The sequence below is a fragment of the Staurois parvus genome, unplaced genomic scaffold (genome assembly GCF_062004578.1).
Source record: "Staurois parvus isolate SC_StPar_1 unplaced genomic scaffold, SC_StPar_1.0 ptg000340l, whole genome shotgun sequence".
Taxonomy (NCBI): Eukaryota; Metazoa; Chordata; class Amphibia; order Anura; family Ranidae; genus Staurois; species Staurois parvus.
Window position 1 is genome coordinate 92387 of NW_028318136.1, and position 21761 is coordinate 114147.

General features: G+C 42.4%; 1 protein-coding gene across 1 annotated transcript in view; it reads right to left on the reverse strand.

Annotated features, from left to right (window-relative positions):
- The window catches only part of LOC149456933 (uncharacterized), a gene marked incomplete at its 3' end in the record, with an annotated part of 109588 nt that extends 88032 nt beyond the window's left edge, over positions 1-21556 (reverse strand). The window contains exon 1 of the mRNA XM_089684221.1: positions 21423-21556. Coding sequence (XP_089540347.1) covers positions 21423-21474 — 52 coding nt within the window. The remainder of the gene's footprint in view (positions 1-21422) is intronic.
- Between the last annotated feature and the right edge of the window lie 205 nt (positions 21557-21761).

Here is a 21761-nt window from a genome sequence, read left to right on the forward strand (position 1 = left end):
CGTTACCAGCGGCGGACTGACCATTCGAGCACTCGGGCACTGCCCGAGGGCCCGGGGTCAGTAGGGGGCCCCATGAAATGCCCCTGGTACCTTTTGTTATAGGGTTTTTTGAGTGTGGGCAAGGACACAGGGGCCCCATGGTCCCCTATTGCCCAGGGGCCCCATAAGTTGTCAGTCTGCCTCTGCACATTACTGCAATGCAAAGAAGTAAATAAGTCCTAAATTAGTACATGTGGCTTTGCTGTGCCTCAGTCTGCTGATCTTGATGTACGGGTTTGTACTTAACAGATGCTGAAATGTGTATCTTTGCAGTATTCCATGCTCATTGTCATTGTCTCAGTGTTACCCAAGACATTTAACATCTGTGTTTTCCTCCTTTTCTAACGGAAGGTTTTAATTAAAGAACAATTACAAAAGAGGATGCAGCATGCATTCTGCAGGATTTGCCTGTGTATAGCACAGAGAAGAACATTCCAACCATTCTTCTATGTTGATATTATATAAAGTAGAAAATGATTATTACAAGACAGTACAACAAATTTTGGGCTTGTTCATACGTGAGGATGAGAGGTGGTAAAACCACGATTTTACCGCCCCCAACTGCTACCCTCTTTAGATGCAGAGGAAGCAGGCAGGGGTGCACACGTGCTGTGGCTGTGATGCTTTCCTTTGTGGTGGTGGAATACCCCCAGCCAAGTGAATGATGCCCCCATGCAACTTCGTGCAATGTGTGTGGCTGCATCGCACTAGTGCAGTGATTAAGGGGTTAAATGCTCTCTGAAGAATGATCCCAACGTGGATCGCTCTTTATAGAGTAAAGCATCTGTGCACGAACCCTTCAAAAGTCTAAAATAGTTCTTCTATTGAATGCAAATCAAAATAATACAGTTTACTTTATGCTTTACATGGACTATGACTCTGGATATGCACACGTAACATGGGATGGTTCACAGGACCTTGTACATAAGAAAATCAATAACATTCTATAAGAGCATAAATACATGACACAACAAAAAGTAGGTTCAGTGATCCAAAGGCTGCTGTGTTTTTTAAAGCGTGACACCAAAATAACAAAAACTAATTGACAGTCAAAAAAATTCACCATCAATGTAACTCAGTGTCACCTTCATTTCATTTAGGAATTTCAAGGTCCTAATCTTACCCATTATTGATCAAACCATTCAGGATAGACCACATATTAGAGCAGGCTTTCTCATCCTTTTCAACACAGAGGAATCCTTAAAATAACTTTCTGGTCTCAGGGAGCCCCTGCTGAAAGTTACTATATCTACAACTCATAATACCATAGTGTGATGGTCAGTGGGTAGAATGCTCCTCACACTTGTAGACATTGGGGAGAATTACCACCTTACGGATATCTCAAAAGTTCAATGGTGTCAGTGGGAACTTATCTGAGAGGCAGAAATTGCTCATTGCTCAAGGAACCCCTAGCAACCTCTGGAGGAACCCTGATTGAGAAACCCTGGATCAGAGAAAGAAATCAATTGATCATGAATATTCCTTCATCTAAGACCTCTTAACCTCACCATAAGACTTGGAAACCATTATCCAACCATAAATACATTTAAATTATTGATACATTTCGGTAATATAACATTTAAAACAATGTCTTTTCTGGTGGCAAAACCCTCTTAACTTCCTCTGGGGGAAAACCAAGGGAATAGGCTACAATAGCTGAAACAACATTAAAATACTAGGAAAGATATTGAAAACCAGATACATCTAATCTTTTTATGACAGAATGATAAGGCCATACAAAACTGAACTCTAGAAAAGAAGCATCTAAACAGACCAAAATGACCTTTGGTTAGAAGGCCAGATTAAAGAAATTCAGGAAGTTTAGCGACAGGACAAACTAGAGAAATATGTAATGTAACCTTGTAAGAAGCTTTGCCTATCTGATCAGTTTTTGGTCTTAGAAAAATAAACACAAAGTCCCCAACAACTAAAAAGACTAAAGTAAAATGGACAACAAGGACATAGTAGATATTGTTATCTCACCAACCTTAGAAGCCCTTCCATAAGGAAAGAAAAACTGCATTAAAAGAAAACCATACCTCAGGGTACACTCAAGCCTAGTCTTAACAAGTAATCCCAAGGATTAGGATGCCAACTGCCTACCATCAACAACAGGCCTAGTACACCAAATACCTTTTAAAATTCATCAAACTTAATATGAACATGATACAAAGATTAGGTTTAGGAGGTAGAATAGGCTAATGCAATGTGCAGTAACATTATCAATATGGAAATCATAACAAAAAAATTAACAAAATTATACCACATGGACCAGGCATGAAAATATTCTTCTCAGGTTCTGGATTTTTTAAAATTTAAATGCAGTGAGTTCCAGATTAGGTCCCAGAGGAACCCTAGGCATGGCCAACCTTCAATATTTGCTTTCATGAACAATTTGTGAAACCTTTGCAAATGAGACAAATAATCCACAATATCATTGCAGATATCAGGAACATGTTTAGTCTTTGTGTCATATATTAAACTTCATTCCTTGCACTGCATTATTAAACCCAAATCTGAGCAATTTATCCACCAACAATTTACAGTGAATATCCTTATTACCTATGTGCAAACTAATTCTTTAATTTTTAACATGATGACCCCAAAAAACAACTGCAACTATAACCAAAAACAATTCCAAGAGCAGTAAATGGCACAAAATTTGCAAAAAAATCACACAATTTGGAAGCACACTGATCGCCTGACCAGAGAGCTTCAAAATCAATAGCCCCAGATGCATCGGTAAATAGACTTCAGATTTAAAATCAAATCCTCCTGGCAAACTGAACAACCTTTAAAAATTAACAAAACATCATCCTAAATCTACAAATAATTCTTAACAACACAGGACTAAAAAGAATAAGGGGTTTTGGAACCCTTAGCAGCTGTGACTAACTTGAGGGGAAAACTCTAGCAACTGGAACAACCCTGGCTGCAAAGGCAAAAGAGACCCAGGAGAGACTAAATATCTTTAGAGAAGATCTAGCAAATTTTTTTTAAAAGTTCTGTCCCCTATGAGACAAAGTATATGTAGGACTTTGTTCCATGTTGCTAGATGTTTCCTAACCCTAGTTATGAGGTCTAACCTGTCCTCCTCCCCTCCAGCCCATCCGACAACAGCTATGTAGAAGATGGCTGATTCATTGATTCATCTCAGTTCTAAGCACAGCCAAGAATAAGGAATGCAGAGAGAGAGGGGGTGTGGCAATAATACAGTTCAATGATAAAAAAAATCTATCAAAAAAGTGTTAAAAAAATGTAAATTGTGAAAAAAAAAAAGACTAAATAAATACTATACTATTAGCTAAAATAAAAATCTTAAGAGCAACCTCAACACCCTGCACACATGCAAATGTAATTGCGCCCATAGGACATGAATTTGGAGGGCAAACAACAATTCCAGGGCCATCATTCATGATTAACTCTAAATTAACAACCTTTAAAATCTTTTAAAGCTTCGTGCAATTTTGGGTACCATAGTTTTTCACCATTTCATGGGTGAGTGCAGTTTTAAGGCTTGACATGTTTGGTATCTATTTGCTCAATGCAACTCCATCTTTTAGATTTTACCATAAATTGGGTATTATATTGTGTTTGTGTGCAATAAAATTCATTTTAGTGTATTTTCTCCTGAAAGTGTAGATTTATATAGAGTTGCACAAATATTGTGCAATATAAGAACTTGAAACTGCCACCATTTTACCCTAGAGGACCTCTGCTTTCAGAAAATATTTTACTGTTTGAAGATTTCATTGATTTTCTAGCAAAAAATGCAGATTGTAACAATCCTTGAAAAATTGCTCTGGATGTGACGTGGTTAAAGGCTAACGCCGTCTTTTACGTGGTGCTAGATGGAGCCCCTCCACCCCCAAAACACATCGCTTCTTCCCATGACAGCATGCAGGGGTTCTTCACCCATGCAGCCGCTGTCACTTAATGCAGCTTTGCTGGACTCCACCTAATCCGTGAATGAATGAGCTACAAGTTCCGTCTGCCATCCCGGCAGATGGACTTGCAGTTCTCAATGGAATACAAGTATGGTGATCAGCAAACTCGTTTGTTCATTGACACTTCCTCCAGCTCTCTTACTGAAAGCTCGGTAGAGACATAAAACTGGAGGAAGAGTTTGCAGAACCCTGGCATTGAACCTGCCTGTAAGCTGTGGTTGGTACCCCTTTTGTGGGTGGTGCTGGTTTAGTCTTTTATAAACTAGAGCCAAGAGAGCCCAGAGAAAAAGGATACCTAATATATTGCCTTATACTGTAAGCTTGTAGCCTTAGAAAGTGAACCCTTTGGGGTAGGCCTGGGACAGGCTCCAGTGGGAAACCCACATATGGGGTCCTGCAGTGAGAGCAATGGAGAAGTTGTACGGCCATTCTTTGTTAATGTTGGCCTTGCACTGTGCAGAATAATTAATGTCAAGACAAAAAGGGGGAAAGGGAAAGGTGTGTTGACCAAAAACTGGTCAATATGCTTCTGCTACAGTAAAGCCGAGGACCAAGGGACGTATTTGTCTCATGTTTTTAATTGCGTGTATCATCTGATTAAGAACTTACAACTCTTTTTTTTTTTGGTTTGAGTCAAAATATTAGTTTTTATCACCAAAAACAAATGGATCTAGCTTTTTGCCAATTATTTCATGAAATGGCTTAGTTACAGTAACTGAAGTGTACGAACTTTAAAAACAAAAAAATTGATTCTTTTGGCGTTCCAAAATCTTTTGGTCCTCAAAGGGTGGCTAAACGTTTAGTCCTTTATAACCTAGATCCAGAAGAGCCCAAAAAGCAACAGGAAAAGGCTACCCCCAGTATATTGCCATATACAGTAAGCTTGCAGCCTTAGGAAGTGAACCCTTTGGGGAAGACCTGGAACAGACTCCAGTGGAGAACCCACCTATGGGATCCTACAGTGAGAAAAACGAAAGAGTCGGGTCGTTAATGTTGGACCTGCACTATACAGAATTATTGATGTCTGAGCAAAAATGGTGGAAGGGGAAAGGTGTGTTGACCAAGAACTGTTCATTATGCTAGGAAAAACATCTAGTCCTTCATAATCTAGAGCCAGAAGGACTAAACGTGTAGCCTTTTATTATACTGCCATGTAAACTTGTAGCTTTAGGAAGTGAACCCCTTCAGGTTAGGCTCCATTAGAGAACCCACCTATGCAGTCCTACAGTGAGAATAATTGAATGCTGGGGTGGTCATTCTTTGTTATTGTTGAATTTGCACTGTGCAGAATTATTGAGGCCAGGACAAAAACGGGAAAAAGGTGTGTTAACCAAGAAGTGTTCATTATACTCCTGCTACAGTAAAAACGTTAAAACTGCTACAGTAAAAATGTTAAAAGGCTGAATATGTGGACATTCCTTTTTCTAGAGGTGGGCTTTGGGCCTGGAGAATATGAATAACCAAAGATAGCAGAGTTTCTCTATGCTACAGGTGGGTACATACTCTATCTTGTTCCTGAGCAGGAGTATGGTGGGGAGGGCCCTTGACCAGCATGGTAGTTGCTGGAGGCAAATCAGGGCCCTGCTTACACTCCATCCAATGGTTCTGGTTGTGATGCTTTGCAGGCTCATATGCAAAAAAATTATAAATATAAATGTTTTGCTGTAAATAAATGAGCATTTATTTATTAATTTTTCCACAAAGTGGACTTTAACCACCTGCCAACTGCTACAGTGCGGGCTGGCTGTGCAGAATCACATATATATACGTGATTCTGCTGTTCCAGGTAGAGATTCTGCCTACCAAATCTGTCACTGGCTCCTTTACATGCCAGTCAGCGGGTCTCGGCCAATGATTCATGGCCTGGAACCCGCCAATTGTCAGAGAAAGTGACAGTGTTTGTAAACAACACAAATCTCTCTACTGACAGCGGGATGTGCCGGTTTTTGTCTCCCTGCAAAGCAGGGAGACAAAAACTGTCACATCCCTTTAGTAAAAACACCACATATTGCACACATTACACATAGTTAGGCACACAGGTAACCCTTTGATTGCCCCAGAGGTTAACCCCTTCCTGCCCAGTGTCATTAGTACAGTGGGCAGTGCACTGTATTAGCACTGATCTCTGTATTGGTGTCACTGGTGATGTCAGTGAGTGTCAGAATGCCCGACATACTATCACAGTCCTGCTATAAGTCGCTGTTTGCTGCCATAACTAGTATAAAAATAATTTCAAGTATATATACCATCGTTTGTTTGAAACATTTACATACATTTCATTTGGGTACAGCGCTGCATGAACGCATAATTGTCAGTTAAAGTATCGCAGTGTCCAATAGCAAAAAATGCTCTGGTCTTAAGGGGGGGTAAATCTTCCAGAGGGCAAATGGTAAAAAGCCTTTAAAACAAGCAGTCTGATGGATTTTTGGTTGCATTAAAGATATATGTCCAATATTTGTGAGATGTGGGGTGATGCACGTAGAAGTGGAAGCCGCTCACCAGACATTTCGGCAGAGGAATGTAAAGGGTGGAGATGTCACAATCTTCCTGTTGTTTTCCTGCTGTGTGTGGGAACACAATAAACAGAAATCTAGCACTTCTACAGAGAAGCCTAGCACACTATAATACCTGCCTAAAATACGTTATATAGAAAAAGTTGTTTCCAAGACAGACTTGCACAGCAATTATTATTCTGCAGCACAATGGAACAAACACAGATTTTAAGATAAGCGTTTGGAAGTGTCAAAGATAATTTTAGCTGCACATAATTGTGCACATGATTTCCTCTCTATATAACACGTTTTTGTAGAGGGAGCAGGTACAGTAAGGGCTCGTTCAGACTTGCAGTGCTCTCTGAAAAGTGATCCGTGTTCAGATCACTCTTCACAGGTGGTGTGGAGGCATTATATCGTCTCCTCGCCTTTTGATTTAACCCCTTGATTATTGATTGATTATTGTACTAACACACCAAAACCACGTGCATTGCATGCAGTTGCATAGCAGAGCGGCCCCATGCACTTGATAGGATTATGTTCTATGGGGGGAGTAGCGACAGAGGCTTTAACCACTTAAAGACTGCCCGCCTGCAATGTACTGCGGACAGGCCACAGCTGCAGGACCAGCGACGTACTTGTACGTCGCTGGGGCTGTATCAACACAATCTTCGTCTTAAGGGCAGAGGAGAGATCTAGAGTTGAATAGATCTCAGATTTCTCAAAAAAGAGTACCTGTCACTGTCTATTGCTGTCACAGGGGCAGGGGCGGACTGACAACTCATGGGGCCCCCGGGCAATAGGGGATCATGGGGCCCCTGTGTCCTCGCCCACACTCAAACCACACCCAAAAAAGCCTATGAAAGGTACCAGGGACATCTCATGGGGCCCCCTACTGACCCCGGGCCCTCGGGCAGTGCCCGAGTTCCCCAATGGTCAGTCCGCCCCTGCACAGGGGATATTTACACTGTGAGATGGGGAAAACAGCTCTCATTGTTTGAACACTGTTTGTGTGCAGTAAATTATGGTGTGGAGTAAATTGATGTTTTGACTGACATTCTGCAATTTAGCCACAAGATGTCACTGTTTTTCTAACACAGGCTTAGACTGCATAGATATTTGTATATTCATGAAGAGGTGGGTTTTCACACAGAGTTGGGGTTTTTAGCGAACAAGAAGAGAGACTGCAGCCATGTTTTGGACGAAGCTGAATGCAGGAGCCATGTTCTGGAGAATGCTGAATGAAGGGGCCGTGTGAGCTGCAGCTGGGTGAAGCTGATGAGATTGCTGCCAGGAAGCTGATGAGATTGCTGCCAGGAAGCTGATGAGAGCAGAGGAACAACGCAGCATACACTGCAATATCACAGGCCTGCTGGAGAGACATTTGTTCTGTTCAGAGTCACCAGCGGATGTAAAAGCAGACTCGGGCCGGTAAGATCGTGCACGCACCTCATTTCAGTGTTGGCGCCGATAGACTGCGACCAGGCCTATAGTTAGTTAGTTAGGGTCTCTGTTTGTGTTAGGTCACAAGTGTTGTTACTGATTATTGGAAGGACTCCACAACGTAAAGTGACATTTCACATTGGAGAGCTGATAAAATCCTACAAACTCAAGCCAGACTGGTGTTTTGCTCAGAAGGAATACTCAGGCACATGCTACAGGACCAGTTATGGGAGGGGGAATACTGTAGATTTGTGTAAGATTGTAAGCTGTTGTGCTGCACCGCAGGCTAGCCCATACCGTACACCCATACACTGATTCCTGCTCTTTTAGGGTAATAACAGGTAAGGTGTGGCAGCTTAGTTGTGCCCGCCAGTAGGTACATTACTACACTTTCTACCTTCATCCATAAGAAGGCGTCGTGCTGTGCAGCACAAGGGTCTCAGCCTTTGGGCTGGGTGTATGTAAATTTATTGCATGTTCCCAGCATTTGTGGTTGTGTTTATTTGCCACATCTAAGTAAAATTCTGTTGTGGCAAAAGCTGGTGTTGGGGTTGCTTTCCTCGTTCGTGACTTCACTGTATCCTGGAGAGCCCACCCCGGTACACGGCTTACAACACTCTCTGTCAAAACAATAAAAGTGGTAAAAAAAAAAAAAGAATGAAAGAGACAGTGTAAAAATGAAAAGAAAAAAAAAAAAAGCAAAATAAATAATTAAAAAAAATTCACACCCGCCCCTATCCCTGTGCTCACGTGCAAAGGTAAACGCAAGTGTCAGTCCCGTGTCGGTATGTAAATAAAGATTGCACCATGGATGTGAGGTATCACCACGAACGTCAATCATGAGCAGTAATTCTAGCACTAGATCTCCTGTGTAAATATAAATAGTAACCTGTAAAGGCTTTTAAAGTGTCGCCTATGGATATTAAAAATGTATGTGGTTTGTCGCCGTTGCACAGGTGTGTGCAATTTTAAATCAAGTCATGTTTGATATCTGTTTACTCGGTGTAATATTGTCTTTTATATTTTACCAAACAATTGGGCAATATATTGTGCTATTTTTTTGTGCATTAAAATTAAAAAAAGTGAATCAAAACAAAAAAAACATGTGTTTGCAAAATCACTACTCAAATACTGAGTGACATAAAAAAATTGCAACACCCACCATTTTATTCTCTCAGTATATCTGCTATAGGACGGCGGGAAAGTGGTTAATGAATTTTGCAGTTGCTCATATTAGCATAATGTGTATGCATGTATATAGCACAGTGGCTAAGTGGTTAGCACTTCCGCCTGGCAGTACGGTCATTGGTTCGAATCTCATCAAGGACACTACCTGCCTGGAGTTTGCGTGTTCTCCCTGTGCCTGTGTGGGTTTCCTCCCATCTTCCAAAGACATGCTGGACATCCTGTGTAAATTTACCCTAGTATATATATGGATGTGAGTTAGGGCCCTTAGATTGTACACTCCTTGGGGGCGGGGACTGATGGGAATGTACAATATATATGTAAAGTGCTGCGTAAATTGACGGCATTATATAAGTACCTGAAATAAATAAATGTACATGCGTTTTTACAGTATTCGTGTAGTTTTTAAAGGAATTATGATATATTAAGCACTGTGTGTACAAGGGAGTTGGGATTTATTGCACTTGATCTATTTATTTAATTGGCTTTATCATTAATTGTGTTTTATGCATTTACATGTGTTTGTCATTTTTAAATTGTATAATTTTTTTTGCACATTTATATTGAGTTACACATATTTTAGTTGTGCTGCACTTTCTTTATATTGATTTCTATTGGTGTCTGGCTGAATGATGGTGAGGAGCTGCAACGTAATATATATAGTTTTTGATGCACATTTGGGTTAGCGCAGAGTTTTTATCTTTTTGGTTTGTTCTATCCTTATTTAAAAGGTTCCCTCACCCAAAATGGCCACTGAAGTCTTTCAAGAGTTGGGTGTCCAGTCAAACTACTTTGCTCTCTCAGGGCACTGAATGAAGTCTCTAAGGGACCAATTGCTTTATAGGGCCCCCTCTTCCATTCAATAATGGAATTAGGCCACATGCAGGTGGGAAGGCTAAATGCACCTTCCTACACGCAGGTAGTTAGACAATATGGGCTAGTACTGTCCCCTGGATGAACATGTGAAAGCAGTCTAATGGATTGTTTTCTTAACCACTTGCCGTGTGCCCTATAGTAGAAGTACTGCTGCAGGGTGGCAAGGCTGTTCAAAATCACGTATATATACGTGATTTGCATCTCCGGGTGGGTCCTACCCACGCCGCTATTGGCGGCTGAGAATGTCAATCACCGGGTCCTGGCCGGTGATTCCCGGCCGGCACTCGATGATCGTCAGCAAAGCTGAGAGGGGAGAGACCTGTGACAGCACACGTCTCTCTCCTGTCAGCATGGACATGCTGCTTTGTATCTCTTTGCACAGCAGAGAGATACAAAGCAGCATGTTTTCCAAGTAAAACAGCACACAGTTAACCCTTTGATCGTCTCAGATGTTAACCCCGTCCTGCCCAGTGTGATTAGTACAGTGTCGTGCTTTTAATTAGCACTGATCATTGTATTAATTGTTACTGAGGATTTCAGTGGCAGTTAGTTCCCACCCAGTGACAGAATTCCCGCCACAGTCCCGCTATAAGTCGCTGATCGCCGCCATTACTAGTAAAAAAAAAAAATTCCAGTATATATACTACCATTTTAGATGCTATAACTTTCATGTAAACCAATAAATACACACTTATTGGGATTTGTTTTTTTATCAAAGACATGAACCAGAATACATTTTGGCCAAAATTTATGAAGAAATTAGATTTTTTTTAATTTTATTGGATATGTTTTATAGCAAAAAGTCAAAAATACTTGGGTTTTTTCAAAATGTTTTTGTTTATAATGCAAAAAATAAAAAAAGGAAGAGCTGATCAAATACCACTGAAAGAAAAAATGACACAAATTACATGAATTTCATTTGGGTGCAGCGTTGACCGTGCAATTGTCAGTTAAAGTAACACAGCGCCGTATCGCAAAAATGGCCTGGTCAGGAAGGGGGGTAAATCCTCTGGAGGGCAAGTGGTCAAATTATAGACTATTTTTTTCAAACATTAGTTCTGCATGAAGAATGGATATTTGGGTGACAGGTTTCTGTATATCACTTTGAAAGACTGTTACACAAGCATTAATCAGTTGTGGAAGGCAACCCATGGGTCTTCGCAGTACTTGCAAAAATGCCTTGGGCCTCATTCACATGGGCAGCCTAGGAGGGCGGTAATAATATGCTGTTGAGCCATACTTTTACTGCCTCCAACTGCCCAGCAAAAGAAGAACTTGCAGCCCCTCGGGGCTGTATACATGTGTGTTAACATGCCAGTGTTATACTTGCACATATTATGCATAAATTACTGCACTAAATCATAGAAGTTTCTGTATTTATTTTATGGCTTTGTACTCATCACTGTATTACTGATCTTTAGGTGTGTACATTGTTCCATAGTAAATAATGCACCTGTGCTCAGATCAGTAAAAAAAGTGTCGTTTTTTTATACTCCCTTATACAAGAGGCCTAACTATGTTATTTGGACAGAGCCGATGACAAGTCGTGGTCCAATGAACAAACTGTAGGCAGAAAGAGGACATGAGGGATTGAACCAGAAACAGTAGTGTCCCTTGCCTGGCTGTGCAGTGTAGTAGAGTTTGGGAATCAAAGGACTAGCTTAACAATAGTACAAATCCTTGGGCAAGTCAATCAGGAGCAATATTGGAATTTAAAATGGTTATAAACCTCAGACATGAAATATGAACAAAACACATCCCTCTATAGTGTGTACTTGTCTCGTTCCAGAGCACTGCATATGATTTCTGTCTGCTGCCTTGTTCCTCTGCTATCTGAATGAGTCACTTGTGACATGTTTCTTGAAACCAAACAATAAAAATGTGACAGTAGAGGGAGCTCCAGCACACAGCCTGAGATTGACAGCCTCAGCTCTGTTCTCGTATGCTGTGTGAAGGGGAGTGTGTCCCTTCCATCTAATTAGCTTTCACTGAGCTCTGCAGAGTACAACATCAGCTGCCAGCCACCTTCTTTCTGGAAGCTCAGACAAGCTGTATAAATTCTGCACTTTGAAAGGCTCTAGAGAAGAGAAGAATGCAGGTAAACAGGTACAACTTATGTATTGTAAGCTCGAAAGAGCAGGGCCCTCGATCCCCTCATGTTTTGCATTGTATTGGTATTGTTCTGTCACATGTTCTGTCCCCCTTTGTAATGTACAGCGCTGAGTGAACTATTGGCGCTTTATAAATACTGTATAATAATAATAATAATGTAGGAGGATTTGCTTCATCTCTGTGTATCACCTGAGCCCAGTCACTTCATTGAGTATATGTAAGGGTTTACAACTGTGGCAGCACCAAAATATTATAGAGTTCCCCTTAAGTTTTAACATTTCTAACAGCATCTGTTTGCAAACCAAGGTCATCAGCTCACTTCCCCCCTCCCTTATTTCCTGTGAAATAATGTGTTCCAGTCTGTAGCTGGCACCCTTATTTTCAGCTGAAGATACTATATCTAGCAAGGCCATATTCTGCACTGCTTAGAAAGTCTTTTAAATGTACAGAAAGTGAAAGAGCAAATATATGCACTGTGACTTAATTGCTGATATGTATACTCTGCAGAGTTGCTTTTTCAAGGCACTTAGCTTTGCAGACGTTAGTCTGTCTAGGTCACCAGCTGGTTAATAAAGCTTGTTTTCCTCAAGTTCATGTCTGGAGTTTTACCTGGAATTCCCAAACTTGCCATTACACAACCACTTTAAACCAGGCAATAAATAGAAAACTACAAATGCTGAGTAGATTGTTTCACTGTTGGTCCCCCTTCCAGTCTTTGTATTTTTTTTACCTTGTTTTCTGCGAGACCCACTGATGCTTAGGCTCCATGCACACGGGGCGTTTTAATAATGCTGGTAACATTAGCTATATAAAGTCACGTTAAAACTTGAGTTTTTCAGCGTTTTTGCATTAGCGTTTTTCGCTTTTGCGTTTTATGGCATTTTTTAACAAAAAAAATCTTTTTTTTGCTCAAAAAGAGTACAAAAATGCAGATTTACTGCGTTTTACAAGCGTTTTGCTGCGTTTTTCAGTGTTAGAGCGTTTTTACAGCTAAAAAACTCCTCTAGAAACCCACTAGTTCTGGGGGCTTTTTTCCAGCCAAAAAATGCCCCTGCCAAAAATCGTTGATTACAGTCTATGTGTGCATGGACACATATGATAACATGCTGGTGGGGTTTACTGGCTGTAGAAAAAAACGTCAAAAGCCAAAAACAGCCACTGTAATAACGTCCAGTGTGCATGAGGACTCATAGGAGAGCTTTTTGACTCTTTTGGTCGCATTAGGTCCCAAGCCCCACCCCACTCCCTAGAAGCCATGGTTTCCATACTGATGATGGTACCAGGGGCGGACCGACAACTCATGGGGCCCCCGCGCAATAGGGGATCATGGGGCCCCTGTGTCCTTGCCCAAACTCAAAAAAGCCTATGAAAAAGGTACCAGGGGCATCTCATGGGGCCCCCTACTGACCCCGGGCCCTCGGGCAGTGCCCGAGTTTCCAAATGGTCAGTCCGCCCCTGGATGGCACAGAAGCCTTAAACAGCTTTATGCACTTTGGAATAAACAGCTCTATATTTTTGGGCTATATTTGGACTATATACCAGCCGTTCATCTGGCTGATGGGGTCTAAAGCAATGATTTGCATGGCTCTGCGCACCTTCCCAAAATAGTGAATCATTCTCTTATTTGTGGGATATGTGATAAAACGAGCCTCAAGGTAGAATCTAGTGTACCACATTGGGGTTTATTTGCTAAAACTGGAGAGTGCAAAATCTGGTGCACCTCTGCATAGAAACCAATTAGCTTCCAGGTTTTATTGTCAAAGATTCACTGAACAAGTCAGAAGCCGATTGGCTGCCATGCACAGCTGCACCAGATTTTGCACTCTCCAGTTTTAGCTAATCAACCCCAATGTGGTACACTAGATTCTATCTTGATGGAAAACTAAAGCCATGAAGCATTCATTCAGATGCGATTTTGAAGGGTTTACATTGAAGTCTATGGGACAAGCCACATGAAAGTCAGACCAAAGTAGTGCAGGGACTACTTTCAAGTTGCTGCAAATTGAAATCGCAGAGATATGAATGGTACCTTGACCATTTGGGAACTCGGGCACTGCCCGAGGGCCCGGGGTCATTAGGGGGCCCCATGAGATGCCCCTGGTACCTTTCATAGGCTTTTTTGGCTGTGGTTTGAGTGTGGGCGAGGACACAGGGGCCCCATGTTCCCTATTGCCCGGGGGCCCCATGAGTTGTCAGTCCGCCCCTGATGGTACTCATTGGGAAACATGGGTTGCGACTTGTCATGCGACATGGACTCCAAAGTCGCATGGCAAGTTGCACCAGTGTGAATGGGCTCTAAGCGTACCATTCATCCCTCTTTTGGGGAATCTGTCCCAGGAAGTGGGTGTCCCTGGCACTGCCGCCTAGGGGCTACTGCAAGAACTACCAATCTCAGTGCCGCAGGAGACTGACATGTAAAAGATTGAACAAATGCTGCAGCAGCCAGTGATGGAGCACATGGCATCAGAGTTAACTTTTTACTGTGCAAAAAAAAAATATATTTTTTTTACAAAAATGGCTTAAAATGTTGTCAGCTATGCTGAGTATTAGTTTAGTGATCTGTTTTCTCCAGTGTGGTCCAGGTTGCACAAATGTCTCAGGCTGCACTCTGCCCTCCTCTCTCATTACACCTTCTGTGCTATTACTTCCTTCTGTCACTGCTCAGGACTGACGGATTCTATTTCTGGACTGACTCACTGTGGTGCACCTGCATCCTGCCCGGCTCTGCTGTACTCATCATTCCCTCTCTGTATATATCCTATCCAACGCCTGTTATTCTGAATTCACTGGCTTACTGAATAACTCGGGGCAAGCATGCAGCTAGTGAAGACAGAGGAAATCCATTGGCAGCGCTTCAATCGTGTGCCATTGCTAGTTACAGGATGCTATTGCACACTACTTGTGTATCTTACTCCATACGGAGACATTTGTTCCATCTGTTCAGCTACACCTAGAGATTCATTGCTGGCTATTTTACAGGGATGATAAGCCTGACAGACAGCCATCTAACATTTCCAGAAGGTTTTCCCATCAGCTGCTGAACTAGTGTTGAGTGTTCTCAATACAGAGTTTAAAGCGGAGCTTCACCCAAAATGGGAAGTTCTGTTTAAATGCATTGTCCCCCGCTTCCTGTTAAGGATTGGCACCTTTGAGGAGCGGGTACCCGAATTTGACTCCTACTTCCGCTGCGATCGCCTAAGGCACAGGTATCAAACTGATGGCCCTCTAGCTGTTGCCAACCTGCAAGTCCCATGAGGCATTGCAAGATTGACAGTTACAAGTATCACTCCCAAAGGTAGAGGCATGATGGGACTTGTAGTTCTGCAACAGCTGGAGGGCCACTAGTTTGACACCCCTGGAAGGCGATCAGAAGCAGAAGTTGTCCTCCCTCCCCGTAGTCTTCTGGGACACGTGACAGGTTCCAGAAGACTAGGGGGCCATTCACAAAGCGCAGCACTTCTCACGCATGCACAGTGGGCACCCGGCTATGAAGCCGCAAACTCTCACAGCCGGGTGCCCACATTGAAGATGCCGGTGCAAGGGAGAGAAGATAGCTGGTGAAACCAGCGGTGGTGAGGACACCGCTGGACCGAGAGACGGGTGAGTGTCTGTATTTTAAAAGTCAGCAGCTACAGTTTTTGTAGCTGCTGACTTTTATTTTTTTTTAAATCAACTGTAACTCTGCTTTAAACTTTCAATTTGAATTCTTACCAGTGGATACTGGTCATTTAAAGTGTTACTAAACCCACAACAGTAAAATCAGTCTGTATATGTAGTAAAGCATGCTTGTTATACTTACTGTGGAACCTAAGGGGTTAATCCTCTGCATGGTGTAAAAATGCTGTTTGATCCTGTCTTCTCTGATCCTCCCCTTCTTCCAGTGTCCTCCTCTTATCTCCTGATAAGACATATCGTGTGGAGACACTCTGCACATGCTCAGTTTGGTGTGTATTGCTAGAGAGGTTTTCTTTTTTTTCCCTTGGGAGAGTGCATGTCACCAGCACAAGGCCAATCAGCACTGTCCAGACAGAGGGTCAGGGGTTCTGCACTCCTCCTACAAGCTTTAAAGTGTTAGCCCCCGGACCCTGCATTCACTATATCCGGTCTCCCACAGCACACAGAACACGGAAATGCAATTATTTTAGTGCACCCTACATCACAGACACATTGAGAACTGCAAGAGAAGAGAACCAAAAAATGGCATTGAGGATGGATCACAGCTCATCATAACACAGGAATGTAAAGTGTTACTAAACCCATGACCCTGCATTCACCATATCTGGTCTCTCACAGTACACAAAACATGGAAGTGCAATTATTTTAATAAATATAAACTGCTAAATACCTTTTCTCATCAGCAGTATATGGCAGTCTTGTGGCTTCTATCAGTGTCCAGCAGAGAACTTGTTAAATCTTGTAGGAGGAGTTTTCTCTCTAGCAATACACACCAAACTGAGCATGTGCAGAATGGCTACGGATTCAGTCTGTCGTATGAGGAGATAAGACGTGAACATTTGAACAAGAGGAGGAGCAGAGAAGACAGGATCAAATGGCCTTTTTACACAATGCGGATTAACCCCTTAGGTTCCACAGTGAGTATAACAAGCATGCTTCACTGCATATACAGACTGATTTTACTGTTGTGGGTTTAGTAACACTTTAACCAGTGCTCTGCTGGACACTGACAGAAGTCACAAGACTGCTCTAACTGCTGATGGAAAAAGGTATTTAGCAGTTTATATTTACTAAAATAATTACATTTCCATGTTGGGTGTACTGTGGGAGACCAGATATAGTGAATGCAGGGTCTGGGAGACCAGATATAGTAAATGCAGGGACCGGGGAGACCAGATATAGTGAATGCAGGGTCCGGGGAGACCAGATATAGTGAATGCGGGGTCCGGGAGACCAGATATAGTGAATGCGGGGAATGGGGAGACCAGATATAGTGAATGCGGGGAATGGGGAGACCAGATATAGTGAATGCGGGGTCCGGGGAGACCAGATATAGTGAATGCGGGGTCCGGGGAGACCAGATATAGTGAATGCGGGGTCCGGGAGACCAGATATAGTGAATGCGGGGAATGGGGAGACCAGATTTAGTGAATGCGGGGAATGGGGAGACCAGATATAGTGAATGCGGGGTCCGGGGAGACCAGATATAGTGAATGCGGGGTCCGGGGAGACCAGATATAGTGAATGCGGGGTCCGGGGAGACCAGATATAGTGAATGCGGGGTCCGGGGAGACCAGATATAGTGAATGCGGGGTCCGGGGAGACCAGATATAGTGAATGCAGGGTCCGGGGAGACCAGATATAGTGAATGCAGGGTCCGGGGAGACCAGATATAGTGAATGCAGGGTCCAGGGTTTAGTAACACTTTAAAGCCTTGATGGAAGAGACAATGTACAGTCCCTGAAATGCACTGGCTATAGCATCTGTCATATGTCTGGAGTGAAACCTCTCGAACTCTCATTCACACAGCCGTAAATATTTTACTGATGTTATCACATATCCTACATAATTATCAGCAAAATGCTTATGTATAGAAATGTTTAAACGCATAAAGACACATGCGTACTTAATGATAATTTATTTTTCCCTTTGCTTAGACTGTATGTGCTTACAAACGCGTATATATGCGTTTACATGCGTAAGCGTGTTCTTAGATGCAGATTTTTGGATTCTTTGTTCCGGATCTGAAAGCAGCTCATGTTTACTCACCTGTGTGAATGGCTCCATTAAAAACAATGTAGCTGTGTTCAAATCTGCATTTAAAAAACACTTGTATATGTGTTTGTTTGTTTTTCCGGTCATGTGAACGAAGCCTAGAACTTGGTGTGGAACTTCGATTTTCACACTCACACATTTCTACAGTCTCAGGCCCCTGTTCCAGTTCCTCGGTTGATCACATTTATTTGCTATTCGTTGTGATGCATTGACAGCTCATTGACAGTATAATGAATGAGCTGCCCTAGCACAATACACACAAACATATTCATCAATGCATGGCAATGGATCGCTATTTAGTGTGAATGGGCCGTAAGAGCAAAGGCTACATGGCAGAAGGGGGTCACTTACATGCCTATTCTAACCTGCCAATTCTAATCTGGAATACAGGCATCTGCCTATGGGCTCCCGCACAGTAATAGTCTGTGCTTTCAGGAAAGTTCTAAGGATCACCAGGTAAACCTTGCTTAGACATGGGATGAGTGGCAAATGGGTGACAATCCCACCCATTTAGGCCAAAATATATTCCGCTACATGTATTTGCTAAAAAAAAAAATCCTAATACACGTGAATTAATTGTTTTATATGAAAGTTATAGAGTTTACAAATGGAGGTACAGATACTTTTAGCGAGACTGCAGCAGACATTCTGACACTGGGGGGGGAACTAACTTGGGGTCAGTGACACCAATACAGTGATCAGTGCTAAAAAAAAAAAGCACTGACACTGCACTAATTGCACCGGGCAGGAGGGGGTTAACATCTGGGGCGATCAAAAGGTTAACTGTGTGCTGTGTGTCTTTTACTAGGGGGTGGGGGGTGTGTGTCCTTCACTGTAAGCACACTGATCGGGATGACTGTTCTGTGCACAGCCATCCCGAGCAGTGTGCTCGAACTGACAGGGAGGAAGATTGTTTGTGAACAAAACAATCTTCCTCCCCGTCGGAGATGCTCGGTAATCACCAGCGGGTAATTACCGGCCGGTACCCGACGATTGACATCCGCGGCCACGAATGGAAGTGCGGGTAGGGATCACGCGTGCCCCCTACCCGGAGATGCAAAATCACATATATATATGTGATTTTTGTGCACAGGTGCCGCCCTGTAGCAGTATATCTGCTATAGGGACCGCCCTTAAGCAGTTAACAGCCATCAAAGCTTGTTAATACCTGTTGTAAGTGCTTTAAAATACATGTGTATCTACTGCCCCTTACTGTCTGAATCAGTAAATGCCTGTAAATATATTACGTAGCCACTTCCTGTCTCTGGGTTGTTGGCTGTGAAACCCCAGAAGCATGACGTGGAGAAAGAGACAGAAATCTCAGCCTCATGACTTGTCCATGCTGCTAAACCCCAAGCCAGAAGGGACTATTAAGCAAGAATTCCTACAATCTAATTGTTTAACTGCAGCTGCTGAGTCAATATCTTAATTATTGTGGCAAAGAATCTCTGCCCTGTCCTTGTTAATATTTCACATGCACAGAGCCGGATAGCTAGGTCTGTGCTACTGTACTTGTGGGGATCACCATCCAGTATGTTGGTATGTGAACCGGTTTACTGCAATATACCTGTAGTTTATATGCAGTTCCTGTTATTCTAGTTAACACTTTCCCTTCTAGTCTGAGACTCTATAGCTGGTTTTAGCTTAGAGCTCAATAACCACCATAGGCTAGAGCCAGGCTAGGCTTCTAGCTGCCATGTCGGGATCATAGACTTAGAAGTCCAGTTGCATGTCAGATTAGAAACTATTTGAGAGGGACTAAAAGCACAGAGTAGATAGGCTGACTGAGCTCCAGTGCCACACTACAGTTTCCACCAGTGAGATGCTCCATTCCAGGCTGGTTGGACAACAGTTGGAGGCTCTCCCCAAGATGACAAATCTTGCCTTTAGGTCTCTGACAAAAAGACAGATGCCGGATCATCCTCAGGAGACCCTGCAACTGAACTTTGCTGCAACATTTATCTGGAGGTATCTCTATAAATAACAAATTGCAATTTAAAAAGCCACAGATGTGGGAAATTAACCTTTAATCGCCATTTGGCCTGTGTGTGTCACCTTGTGTGTCTGTACCAAGGCCAAACATTCCAGGCAATATGAACTTTTGCTCATGGCCATTTGGGTGATTTCTGTTATCATTATGTTTTAAAATGGAACCAAACGTGATAATAAAGGCCTTTATATGTTCACTATATCTAAATAAAAGACAGGTTTTTGGCATGATCAGTCATACTTTCAATATCAATGGCAAAATTTCATATCTGCAGGATATGCAAATTTTTGAGTGTATATATATATATATATATATATATATATATATATATATACACACACACACACCTACATACATACACACACACACACCTATTCACATACACCTATCAAGAGTAGTGACGCTGTGCACCTGCTAAAAACGGACACACACCGAGGACAGTAAACCATCACTTGCTATATACAGATTATGGCAAGAGCATCATTCCCACCCATAACAGCTCAGGATCAGATTCTGTGAACATTTTGTATTATAGAGATGGAACAGTCCATAATTTTGCATGTATGGAATGGTACTAAACTGATGAACATAACTCTGTATCCCATATATAGCAAATCTCCCCTCCCATCACTTCAAAGGCTTGTTTCACATCTGTGCGATTTTTATTGTGTTTGCCAAAGCACAACGCATGACGATCCATTTAACATTGTTTCTATGGGGCCTATTTACATCTATGCCTTTTCCTGCAATGTGTTTTTGGAAAGGGTGAAGGAACTTCTTTAGGTGCAGGGTTCAGCTCCATAGAAGTCAACAGAAGAGCACAAAAAAGGTATGTATGTGTTTTTGACACATTTTTAGTAAGGTTTAAATACCAGATTACTACAAAAAAAACCACATGAAGCATGAAACCGTATCAAAAACGCATCTGAAAATGTACAAAAATGCACACACACGAAAAAAAAAAAACGCAAGAAGCAACACACACAAACACAGGTGTGATCCTAGCCTAAATGAACCAAAATCAAATCATGGATTGTTCGCCACGGGTTACCATACCTTTCCTTCTGAAGCTGGACATCAGAACATTTTTGCCTTGGCATGTCTGGCAGTTCACTTTTAATGATGGCCAACATATGCAACCCATATGCAGCTATTTTATACGTCTTCTGGGCTGATTAACAAAAACTGGAGCAGATGTCAACTGTACCCAGACAGATCCTTTATGTGGGAGGTGATGGGTTGCATAAGACAAGGCACCATTTTTAATTTTTTTTGTGCATCAAGGCAAAGGATGGCATTTCCTAAGCTCACCACACAAGTTACAATCTGATTGTACAATCTCCTTTAGACCTACTAACAAGTATGTCATACAAGATTGGATACAAATTGATTGGATATTTTACATTTGGTCATCACATTACATAGTTTTGGTAAATCTAAGGTTGATTGTACAGAGGTTGTATGGTCAAGCTGTAAGGTGTATGGTGAGCCTTAGTCACCGATCTGACTTCTGAAAGCTGTGGGTTACCATCTTTTACCAGTTATCCTTTCTCTAGGGACCCATAAGAAGAGTGCATGGCTGTTCCCACACAAAACCATCAGTCTTACCTTGGCACAGCGGCAGAGGGACGAAGAATAAAAACATCCATTGGATGCCCATGACAGCTGGGTAGTAAATCCTGAGCGCTCACCAGTTTGCGGGCACCTCTGTGCATTTCCCACCCCCACACAGCTCCATCCCCATCACACAGTCAGAGAATGAGTGAGGTCACAGCCGGGGAAGTGCCCCCCCATCCTATATCGTTGTAGGACAAACTGCACCCTATCCACTTCCTGACTGCAGACAATAGGGAGAGCCTGAGAACCGACCGGGCAGGAGTGGGGGGTGGAGAGTGAAGGGAAATATTACACAGCTACAGATCCAAAATATGAGAAGAGACTGGACCA